The sequence below is a fragment of the Sorex fumeus genome, unplaced genomic scaffold (genome assembly GCF_029834395.1).
Source record: "Sorex fumeus unplaced genomic scaffold, SorFum_2.1 ptg000063l, whole genome shotgun sequence".
In the NCBI taxonomy this organism is placed as follows: Eukaryota; Metazoa; Chordata; class Mammalia; order Eulipotyphla; family Soricidae; genus Sorex; species Sorex fumeus.
The window spans coordinates 83,594,485-83,606,490 of record NW_026606120.1 but is presented as its reverse complement, the minus strand read 5'-3'; the positions used below and the strand labels follow the sequence as shown (position 1 = coordinate 83,606,490).

The following is a 12,006-nucleotide window of genomic DNA, read 5'->3' as shown; positions in this document are numbered from 1 at the left end:
CACCCAGCAATGCACTGGGGTTACTCCTGGTTCATGCACTCAGGAATTACTCCTGGCCGTGCTCGGGGGACCATATGGAATGCTGGGAATCAAACCCGGGTTGGGCCATGTGCAAGGCAAACGCCCTACCTACTGTGCTATCACTCCAGCCCCTGATGGTTGAATTTTAGGCATATAATATTTTACCACCAATCTCATCACCAGCGTCACGTTCCTTCCACCAGTGTTACCAGATTCCCTCCCCACCCCCACTTCCTGTCCCATCTCCGTCTATCAACTTGACAGGCACATGACGAAGTTCCAGTGGCTTCAGCTTAGATCTCATGTTTTCAGTGTTGTGGAGTCTGTGATTTGGACATAAGGCTCTACCCCTCACCCACATCACCAGTAGAACCGAAACCCTGATGCATGTTTACCCATTAACTTCCCATTCTCTTCTTCCCTCCTTAATTTCTTTCCTTCTCTGTTGGAGCAGGAATTTGAACTGAGCTATTTTCCTGCATCCAGATCACTGATGTTCCTCTAAGTTAACTTTGATTTTCCTGCAATTGTCTTCCCAACTCTCTGAGGACTGGGACTGTCTTTGTATTTTTAACTTGTATCCTTGAGTTTGGAGCAATAGTACTTGAGGGAGCTTGCCGTGCATACAACTCACTCAGATTTGATCCCCGGCACCCCGTATAGTCCCTGGGGCACCACCAGGAGTGATCCCTGAGCACAGAGTTAGGAATAAGCCCTGAGTACTGCCAAGCATGCCCTCTCCCCCCAAACAAACCAAACAAAAACTTGTATTCTCCATTCAGACTGGCCCTTATCTTGGGTTCAGAAACTACTTGTATTTGATTGGTTGAGTGAGGTTCTTGTTCCCTGGCATCTCAATGCAGCCAGGCCTGCAGAGTTTAGAAGATGCATTGATTATATGGAAGCTTCTAGGATTACCGACTCCATCAGTACCATGGCATATCTATCCTTTGAAAGCATGTATCTTAATGCTTGTTGTTTCCTGGGGCCATAATGAAATCACCCTAGATGACTGCTTCAGAAGTTGGACAAATCATCAGATAAGCATGAGGCCGATAGGTAGCAGTAACTTATCCATCATCGGGGCACCTCTAGCACTCTGGAGAGAGACACTGCCTAACAGCTCCCTTAATCTCCCAGCTGCTGCCTGTAAACAATTTAGTGAACTCAGAGACTGTCAGGAGGACACCAAGGAGGGGAGGGAGGTTTTTAGAAAACCACATAAACCAAGGCACATTTCCCACTAATTTAATCTCCCCAGGAGCTACTTACTTGTAAATATCTCTTCCTTCCTTCCTTCCTTCCTTCCTTCCTTCCTTCCTTCCTTCCTTCCTTCCTTCCCTCCCTCCCTCCTTCCCTCCCTCCCTCCCTCCCTCCCTTCCTTCCTTCCTTCCTTCCTTCCTTGAATCACCGTGAGCCACAATTACAAAGCTTTCATGTTTGAGATTCATCTATACAATGATCAAACACCCATCTCTCCACCAGTGCAAATTTTCCACCACCAATGTCCCCCTTATCCACACCCCCCCAGCCCCATCCCAGTCCTCCCCCTGCCTCTATGGCAGACAATTTCCCCGATATTCTCTTTCTACTTTTGGATATCATATTTTGTTCGAATTTTCCCACCACCATTCAAGCCTGCCTGCCAGGGCAGACGCTAGATAATTTATTTTCCAATGCTCATTTTGCATATCATGAGAGGCTGGCATGCTTCTGGAATTCTAAGATTGTAAATGGTTGGGCTCCAGAGACATCTCTGTAGGAGCTAATCCATTTTGGGATTCAATTGGGAGTCTCTGGACCAGGGCTGTTGGTGTGTTAAGATGGTGCCCGGAGGTGGACTGTGGGAGTGGCATCCGGCATCAGGAGCAGATGGGGAGCTGGGGAGGGACTGCCTGACCCCACTGCCACCATGGAGCTTGGAGACTTAATTCTGGAACCCGCATACTTGGGCCTTGCTTGTGGAAGTTCTTGGTCACTGGGATTCCATCTGGAATAGGCGGGGGAAACTGCACCTACTCCATCTGGGGTGCCCCAGTGAAATCAGCTCAGTGTGGGACCTGGAGAAATCTCCAGCACTGTGGTGCCTTCCAAGACTTGCTGCTGTGTCAAATATCTCTTTCCAAGCTTACCCTTGAGAGATTCATTAAAAAATTAATCTCCCCCCACCCAAAGATCTACTTGGGCTTGGCAGGATTTTTACCCCCCTCCCCCACATCATTTCTTTGTGCATTCATCACATGCATCTTTGATACATCCATCACATGTATCTAGCCTGAGAAAGCATGTCTCGGCCCCTGTGTGCTTGGATTCTAAGAGATCATAGAATCAGACCCATCCATTGGTCACCCCCTTTCGTTCTCCTGCAGAGGCTGGGGGTTCAGGAGGGGGAGGTACCTGAGACCTTATGTTGGTGGAGAAAGGAGGCCCCCAGCGAGGGCACGAGGACCTGGGGTTCTTTTCATTTGGCCCTGAAGCTCACGGTCCAAGGATTAGAAAGGGCTGTGCTGTGTGGGGCTGTGTCCTTGCATTTTGTCGCCAGCAATCAGCAGGGAGGGACCCAGCAAGTGACTGAGCTTTGGGGGCGGGGACAGGGTGCTCAGAGAGCTGCTTTAATGCAGGTGGTGGCTGAGAGGTGTGCAGGAGGGGCTTGAGGGTCCCCTCCTCCATGAGGGCAGACATCCTCTGTGCAGGTGCTCAGCTGTCTGGACTTTAGGAGTGGACCAGGAACATCACCTGAAGAGCATCAGGGCTGGAGTCAGCCAGGGTGGAAACCTTTTCCTGCTGGCTTGATTATTGTGAGATCTTTGGAAAGAACCCCTGCGTTCTTTTCCTTATGTGGGGCCAACTTCCTATTCCAGACTGCCTTGGGTCTTATTTCTGAAACAGCTGCTGAAATGAGACCCACTCCTGGCAATGCTATCGGAGACCCTTGGCTGCTGTCCTCAGGGATCTGGTGCCCTTCCCTGACTTTCCCTGTCCAGCAGAATCCCTTTAAGTGGAATCTCCTCTTCTCCCGCAGTTCTCCACAGAAACGTGGGGTCCCTGAAGCTGATGCAGAGAGTTCTGGTCCCTTAGCCATGCATGTTTTGCTCCTGGCTGTTCCCCATCATCAGAGGGACAGTTTTCCAATGAATATTCCTCCAGCACATTAACCCAGCGCTTGGTAGGTTCCTGTTCAGCAGCTTTCTTGGTTCTGTCTTACAGATAGAAGCGCTGGTGAAGGACATGCAGAACCCAGAGTCGGGAGTCCGAATGCAGAGCCAGAAGGTCCTGGTCACCAGCGTCCCTCATGCTATGACAGGTACTGGAGCGCGGGGTCGAATCGAGGACTGACACCCACTATGTGCAGTGGCTGGCAACATGTCAAATGCAGCCCTGGGATCCAGTTTGACCCACAGCCTCTATTTGCCGGTTAAGTGGGAGAGGAAAGCCGTGTACCTACGGAGGGGCGGCCTCTGGTTCTTTCCACGCTGCCTTGTTTCAAGATTGTATTGGGCCCACAGAGCTAAAACTGTTGGCACTCTTGCCCTTTGGAGACTGAATTTGGTGATTCTGGGGACCATAGGCTTCTTCTGAGGTTAGAAGTCCACTTCTTTTGTACACAGCTGACCCAGGTTCAATTCCTGGCACCACATATGATCTCTCTCCCCACCCCGAAGACCCACCACATATGATCTCTCTCCCCACCCCGAAGACCCACCCTGAGCATAGAGTCAGGAGTAAGTCCTGAACACAAGTGGGTACAGTTCCCAATCATGGTCACGGTCACGGTCCTCCCGTTGTTCATTGATTTGCTCGAGCAGGCCCAGTAACGTCTCCATTGGAGACTTTGTTGTTACTGTGTTTGGCATATCGAATACATCATGGGGAGCTTGCCAGGCTCTGCCATGCGGGCGAGATACTCTCAGTAGCTTGCCGGGCTCTCCGAGAGGGGCGGAGGAATCAAACTCGGGTCGGCCATGTTGGCTGCGTGCAAGGCAAACGCCCTACCGCTGTGCTATCGCTCCAGCCCCAAAATAAAACAAAAATAAATGAAGGAAGGGAAGGGGACTTGGTAAAGTCATTCCCCATAAGATTGTTTTGTTGTTGTTGTTGTTTCCTTTTTGGGTCACACCTGGCGATGCTCAGGGTGATTCCTGGCTCTGCACTCAGGAATCACTCCTGCAGTGCTCAGGGAATCATATGGAATGCTGGGGATCGAGCCTGGGTCAGCCTCATGCAAGGCAAACACCCTCTCCACTGTACTATCGCTCCAGCCCCCCTCCCCTAAAATTGTTTTCAAGCACTTCTGTTCTTTTTGTGAGTGTTTGCCTTGGTTGGATTTTAAGGACATCAGGTCCAGTGGAAAGATATTCTTTAGGAGGAAAAAATTGATTCCCATGGTCCCTGCCCCTCTCTCCCTTCTAATTCCCCAAATACAGACCCTCAGAACCACCCACCCTGGGGTACACATGGTGCCTGAGGGCTTGAGAAGAGTCCCCGGAGGAGGTGGGGGCCCGTGTGAGTGTCAGTGAAAGTGGACGCAACACATGATTGTGACCCAGAGTTCAGCCTGTTGGAGCAAACAGTTCTCCAGGCTGGAGCCCCGGGCTCACCTCTGTGCTCTGCTCCTGGGAGCCTCATTCTCAACTCTCCACCCACCGCCCTTTCCCATGAAAGGCGCCCTGACTTGGCAGAGCAGGCTGGCTCCGGCCCTGCTCCCCCGCGGCTCCCTGCCTGCCGCCTGCATCTGCTCAGAGGAGGCAGGTGTGCGCCTCTCCTGGAGTCTGCCAGGGAAATCCATTTGCCTCGTTGGAGCCAAAGGGAAATTGTGGGAATGCCCCAGGGCAGCTCTCAAGAGAAAAAGCAGAGTCTTGGGGCTGGAGTAATAGGACAGTGGGGAGGGCATTTGCCTTGCACCCGGCCGACCCAGGTTCGATCCTTGGCATCCCATTTGGTCCCCTGAGCACTGCCAGGAGTAATTCCTGAGTGCAGAGCCAGGAGTAACCCCTGTGCATCACCAGATGTGGCCCAAAAAGCAAAAAAAAAAAAAGTGGAGTCTTGGGAGCCAGGCGTGGTAGAGTCCAGGAACCACAAGGGGCAGGCCTGGCAGAGCAGAAATGGCTGAGGCCTCTGCTGTTGCTGCGGTGTGCGATACAGAGACTCCAACTCTCTCTTTCCCCTGCTCCTTTCTGCTCCTGACAGACATTCACTCATTCGATTCATTATTATTATTGTTTTGGGGTCACACCTGGTGATGCTCAGGCTTACTCCTGGCCGGCTCGGGGGAACCTATGGAATGCCAGGGATCGAATCCAGGTCTGCCGTGTGCAAGGCAAGTGCCTCATCCACTGTATTATAATCTCTTCGGTCTCCATTCATTCTATTTTTTTTTTTGTTTGTGTTTGGGCCATACCTGGTGGTGTTCAGGGCTTATGCTGGCTCTGCACTCAGAAATCAATTACTCCTGTTACAGCTCAGGGGACCATAGGGGTTTCTGAGGATTGAATCCCCGGTTTGCTGAGTGCAAGGTAAATGCCTTATCCACTGTATCATCTCTCCAGCCCCTAAAGTTCATTCTGGTCTGAACTCTCCGTTGGACTGGGTGAGCTCTTCTGGCGACCTCTCCTTGACTTCCTCTGGGTCACCCCCATGCTTAGCTGAGGCATAGGCAACGGGGTGGGGGGGACGACAGTCCTTATATGTCCCTCCCTGGTGCCCTCTGAGGCTTGGTCAGTAGGTTGAATGCAGGGGGTATCTCCTTTTGAGGTGGTGGCTCGAGTTTTTCGTTTCTTTTTTCTTTTTTTTTCTTTTTGGGTCACACCCAGCAATCAGGGGTTACTTCAGGCTCTGCACTCAGGAATTACTCCTGGCGGTGCTTGGGGGACCATATGGGATGCTGGGAATCGAACCTGGGTCTACTGCATGCAAGGCAAATGCTCCACCCACTGTGCTATCGCTCCAGCCTTGAGTTCCCATTTATTTATCAAACTCAGGGCTAGCAGACCAGAGAGCTAGTGTCCACAGGTCAGGTGCGTCCTTCGAGCCCCGCCAGGAGGGATCCCTGAGCACAGAGTCAGGAATAGGCCCTTGAGCACTGCCAGGTGTGGCCCTAAAACCCAACCCCCCAACCAGAAGCAGGACCATCTGTCTCTGTCCACACGATTGACAGCCGGGATGAGCTGCAAATTGCACTGGAGCTGTGGTCAACAGGCAGGGAGCTCCCTGGAGGAGCTTGTCGCTTCCTGCACGGGTGGCTAGCACCCCAGGAATGTTAGGGGAACTCCAAGCACCCTCTGTGCACCCCTTTGGGGAGAGGAGATGCCAGCCTCCTCAGCACCTGGCTGTCCATGTGTACCTCATATCCAGAATGTGACATATGCCCGTGTTCTGGGTGGGGGTGAGGCTGCCCTCACTGCCGTTTCCCCCTCGTTTCTCTATCCTGGGGGTCATGAGGTCAGTATGGGGTGGGGAGGGGCAGGGGGCGGGGGGGGGGGAGCAAGCTCCAACTCTGTAGACTCAGAGCAGACAATTGGGCTGTTTCTCAGCAGACCCAGGATGGCTGGGGACTTTAGGGGGCTGGTGGGAAGCCCGAGCCGGGGGCCGCAGCGTCAGCACAGACCCTGTGACGTAGGAAGCAGAGGCCTGTTAATCTCATTTGTTCTATTTCAGGAAAGCCCATTACTCCTCGGGCGAGAGAGCTAATCAGTCAGCCTGGGCCTCTGTTTCTTGTCGCTTCCCCACTGGCTAGCATTTAGAGAGGCGAGGAGTGGAAAGTCTGAAGCACCCCCTTGTTGAGATTTTTTTTTGACCTGGTTGGGGTGGGGGACGGCGTCTAGTGGTGCTCAGGGCTGACTCTTGGCTCTGCATTCAGGACTCACTCCCAGAGGGCTTGGGGACCACCGGGGTGCTGAAGATGGACCACACTGCAAAATAAGCCAGTGCCGCTGTACTATTATTGCTCCATTTTCCCCTCCCCCCCTCCCCCATTGTGGGATTTTCCAGGAAGGATTTCTGCTCCTCAGCCATCAACCTGAGTTGCAAGATGCTAAAACCACCCAGAGCAGTTACTGTGGGCATGTGGGTAGATGGTTGGTGGCAGGACATTGGTGCTCATCGGGCTGGGGAGGAGGGGATGGATCCCAGGATCACAGCCCTGCCCTGAGCCACTGGAATCCTGGGTGTGAGTGGGCCTGAGAAGCGCCCCCTGCAGGTGACAGGAGAAGTAGTCCTCCGACATGGCTCCTTCTGTGCGCCTGTGCCCGACGTGCCCCCACCCTCCCCCCAGGCATGGCTAAAGTAATTGGTTGTTGGGAGGTCCCTGGAGACACAGCACAGCAGGGAAGGTGCTTGCTTTGCACATGGTGGGAGTCCCAGGTTCAATCCCTGGCACCCCATCCGGTCCCCAGAGCCCTGCCAGGGGTAATTCCTGAACACGGAGCCGGGAATAAGCCCTGAGCACTGTTGGGTGTGGCCCCAAACAGAACTAAAGCAAAAATGTGGCTGTGGGTACATGGAAGGTGGCGTCTGAGTCGGGGTCATGGTTCCAGAGCAGCATGTCTCCTTTCTGAGATGTTGCTTCTTACTCCTGCTTCTGGGGCCAGAGCGCATGGGTCAGAAGCTTGGAGACTGGGCCCCTGGTTTCCTGGGGTCCTGCAGCGTCTCTGGTCTTTGTAGCTGGACTTGACCTGTCCCCACCTGAGTCCTTGGAACATGGGTTGGAGGCGGTGCCTGTTCTCTACAGCCCTGATGTCGTCCCGGGCTGCCTCTGCATCTTGGGGGGTTCCCAGATGGTGCTGGGGAAGCCTGGGGGCCCTTCCTGGTGACTCTGCCGATAAAGCCAGTGGTTCAGGGCTAGGGCTGAGGGGTGCAGCATTGTTGGCGCCCTGAGGTCTGGATGCTTCCGGAGCTGTAGCTGGGGGTGCTGGGTGCATGTGTGTGTATGTATGTGTGTGTGTGATGTGTGTATATGTGTGTATATGTGTGTGTGGTATGGGTAGTGTGGTGTGTGTGTATGTATGTGTGTGTATATGTGTGTGGTGTATGTGTGTGTATGTGTGTATGTGTGTGTACATGTGTATATGCATGTGTGGGGTGTGTGGTGTGTATATGTGTGGTGTGTATGTGTGTGTACGTGTGTATGGTATGTGTAGTATGTATATGTGTGTATGTGTGTGTAGTGTGTGTATGTGTCTGTGTATGTGTGTATGTGTGTGTGTGTATTGTGTATATGTGTCTGTGTGTGTATGTGTGTGTGGTGGGTGTCTGTGTCTGTGTCTGTGTATGTATGTTTGTGTGTGGTGGGTGTCTGTGTCTGTATGTGTGTGTGTGTGTGTGGTGGGTGTCTGTGTCTGTGTCTGTGTGTGTATGTGTGTGTGTGGTGGGTGTCTGTGTCTGTGTGTGTATGTGTCTGTGTCTGTGTGTATGTGTGTGTGTATTGTGTGTATGTGTCTGTGTCTGTGTGTGTATGTGTGTGTGGTGGGTGTCTGTGTCTGTGTCTGTGTGTGTATGTGTGTGTGTGGTGGGTGTCTGTGTCTGTGTCTGTGTGTGTATGTGTGTGTGTGGTGGGTGTCTGTGTCTGTGTGTGTGTATGGGTGGGGATGGGGAAGGTGTCTCCGGGCTGTACCTGACAAGGGGACCATGTAGTACCCGGGAATGCAATAGTGTGAGGTACACACAAGGCGTTTGCTCCAAGAGATTGCTCCCTGTCTATCTTTTCAGCTCTTCCTGTGGATGTCTTTTTGTTCCCAGCCCTCCTTAGACCCGGAGGGCCCAGGGTGAGACTTTTTTTTTTATAATTTATTTATTTATTGAATCACTGTGGGAAAAGTTACAAAGCTTTCGGGTTTAGGTCTCGGTCATGCAAATATCAAACACATTTCCCTTTACCAATACTTATTTTTCACCACGAAGAACCCCAATAAACCCCCACCCCCTACCCCTCCCAATGCCTGTGAGGCAGATGAATTCTAGTTAACACTCTATCTGCTTTGACTAGATTTATTGTTTCGATAAAAGATGCACCATTATTATTTAGAGTTTACACCCCCAAATCAGATATGCTGAAAAGGCATTGTGAAATGATTTGCTTTCTACAGCTGGGTTCAAGAATTAAATGATGTCGCGGCCACGCGGTTTTGGATTTCTGCTATTTTACTTATTAACCCTGGAAGTATTTCTGCTGAGAGTCAGATAATTAAGAGATTGGTTTCTGTGCTCTGGAGCCATGGCTGTGCCAGAGAGCTGCTCGTGGGGGGCAACTGGTGACCTCGGTAGGGCGTGAAGGACGAGCCGGGAACGCCCCCCTTCCAATGAGGTTTTAGTCACCCCACCACGACCAGCTCATACCTGGCTTTCCACAAAGCTCCCAAGTGGCTGCCATCTTTCTTTCCAGAGGGAAGAAGGCGGAAGGGACCAATACCCTTTCCCCTTCGGGCAGACATGGTGGCGTGGATTAACACATAGTCCATTCACTTTTCTGCTGAAAGCTGCTGGGCTCTGCATTAAGTCCTTGTGCTTCTGGAGCCATGGCCGTGCTGGAGAGCCGCTTGTGGGGGGGCAACTGGTGACCTCGGTAGGGCGTGAAGGACGAGCCGGGAATGCCCCCCCTTCCCATGAGATTTTAGTCGCCCCACCATGACCAGCTCATACCTGGCTTTCCACAAAGCTCCCAAGCGGCTGCCATCTTTCTTTCCAGTCAGGGTGAGACTTTGAGTGGAGGCCACTTTCCATGTGTCGAAAGTCATACAGCAATGTGCAGAGAGTTACTGGGGTATGTCCTTTTGCCTGCTGCTTTGGCAAAAGGACCTTCTACAGCTGCTGAAGCCAGCATTGAGTGGACATCCCCCAGCCCTCCAGCCCTGGTTCTGAGCGATTCTCATGGGTCCAGGCACCATCCAGAGCCCCAGAGATAGTTTGGGATGGTTTGCTTTGCTCCTTCCCCCCTCTGCCCTAGTGTTAAGACTTGGTCTCTTTGCTTTCTAGTTGATGAATGATAACCCATGAATGTGTTATTATAAAGTAAGACAAGAAATGTCCCCAGGGAGGGATTGGAGAGCTAGTCTAGGGGTTAAGATGCTGGCATTGCATGCAGCTCAACCCCAGTCTGTCCCTGGTACTGCAGATGGTTCCCGGAGCCAGGAGTCAGCCCTGAGCACCTCTGGGGTGGCCCTACTCTCCCCCCAAAAGTCAAACAAACAAACAAAAACAAAAAAGCCACTGGAGAGGTAGTAAGTGTGGGCAGGGAGGAGGGTAAATCAGAAATCATCCAAGACCATGGACAGCCCTGGGCTGTAACATCTGGATTGAACCCACAGGAGCTGGGGGCATGCCTGGAAGTTTTGGACAGAGCAGGATGAGGCCTCACAAAGCCAGGAAGAGGCCAATCGGGCTCCAGTGTGGCGGGACGGTAAGATTCCGAGGGGTGCGGGAGACTGATGAAGGCCTCGTGCTTCTGCTTGCAGGGAGTGATGTTCTGCAGTGGCTCGTCCAGCGGCTTTGGGTCTCCAACCTGGGTGAGTGTTTTTCTCCAGCCCTCGGTGACTAAGCACTGTACCAGACTCTCTGAGGCTGGAGATTAAGCCGACACTTAGCTTATGTCTCTGAGAAATGGACCACATGCACCCCACCCACCCCTTTCCCGCATCAAAAAGGAAGACACAATAACTGGGGGACAGACTCCTGGGTGTTGTGTCCTCTCAAATATTGAATGCCTGTCAGTTCATGGGTGAATGGGGAGGAGTAAGCCAAGAAAGGCTTCCTGGAGGAGGTAGTGCTTCCCTGGACCAGGGAATCATCCTATAGCAATAAGCAAGGCCTTGTGAGCGGGAAGGGGTGCTCAGAGGGTCTCTCTTCCCAGAAGGAGAAACACGCCAGAGCCATGATGTAGAAATGGGGTGGGCATGGGGCATGGGGAGAAGTGGATTTGGCTGGCCGTGGAGAAGAGTGGGAGTTGGGGAGTCATGGGTTTAGCCGGAGAGAGAGAGAAAAGCAAAAGGAAGTCAGAGGGCTTTGGAGTGAGCAGCATCACGGATGATCTTTGATTGGATGTTTGGCAGAAAGAACGTGGGTATGGGGCATATACAGCACTTGCCTTGCATGCAGGTGACCCAGGTTCGATCCCCACAACCCATACGGTTCCCTACTGAGCACTGCCAGGAGTGATCCTGAGTGCAGAGCCAGGAGTAACCCCCGAGCAACTCTGGGTGTGGCCCCCCAACAAAAACAAACTAAGAAAAGGATGCAGAACCTGGGTAAGAGCATCACACTAGGCCCTGGAGCGGGAATACAGGGAGGGTCTGGGCTGTGAGTGAGAGAACTGCCCAAAGAGGGAGGGTCTGGGCGAAGGGGTGGGATGTTGGCTGGGTCCTGGGTCCTGGAGCCCCGAGGGATGGAGTCCTCTTTCTAGGATGCAGAGACAGCTATGGTCCCTGGGGCTTCTGACGAAGAACCAAAACAGAGTTTGTCTTTAGTTCATGCAAGCCCAGAAACAACACCACCCAGTCAGCTGGCCCAGGTGGGGGCGGGTAAGGTGAGGTGGTAGGAGTGAGCGCTTCAGATCTGGAAGGACGGCAGAGCTGGTTCAGGGGTAGGAGATGGTGGCAGAGGACATCCGTGACCCCCTTTCCTGCTCCTCTTTGAGTGGAGATGTGCCTGTTGGTTAACGAATTGTCTCCCTGATTCTTGGTCTTCTTCAGACCCAAAGAGATGAAAAGAGGGTTTGCTGGGTTTACCCCACACTTTTTCCTGGACACTGTGGGGAGTCTCTCATGGCCCCCGCGAATTTGCGGGTGATATGGCTTCCCTGCAGATTGATTTACTGACTTGTATGAGAGGTCAGGCCGGGAAACCCCTCCAGCATGTTCATCCCCAGCTGACGCTCACTGTCTTCTCATGCTGGATGAAGCGCTGTGAGGATGGGGATGGGGTGGGGTGCCTCTCTCGCACTTTTGGGGGTGTAGCGTAAGGACCTGGCAATGTGCTTCATCCCTGGAGCTCTGCTCT

At 52.6% G+C, this 12,006-nt stretch overlaps 1 protein-coding gene across 1 annotated transcript in view; it reads left to right on the top strand.

Moving 5' to 3' along the window:
• Positions 1-12,006, top strand: part of RGS9 (regulator of G protein signaling 9) — a 65,090-nt gene that overhangs the window by 8,632 nt on the left and 44,452 nt on the right. Inside the window, exons 2-3 of the mRNA XM_056127927.1 lie at positions 3,229-3,325; positions 10,467-10,517. Coding sequence (XP_055983902.1) covers positions 3,229-3,325; positions 10,467-10,517 — 148 coding nt within the window. The remainder of the gene's footprint in view (positions 1-3,228; positions 3,326-10,466; positions 10,518-12,006) is intronic.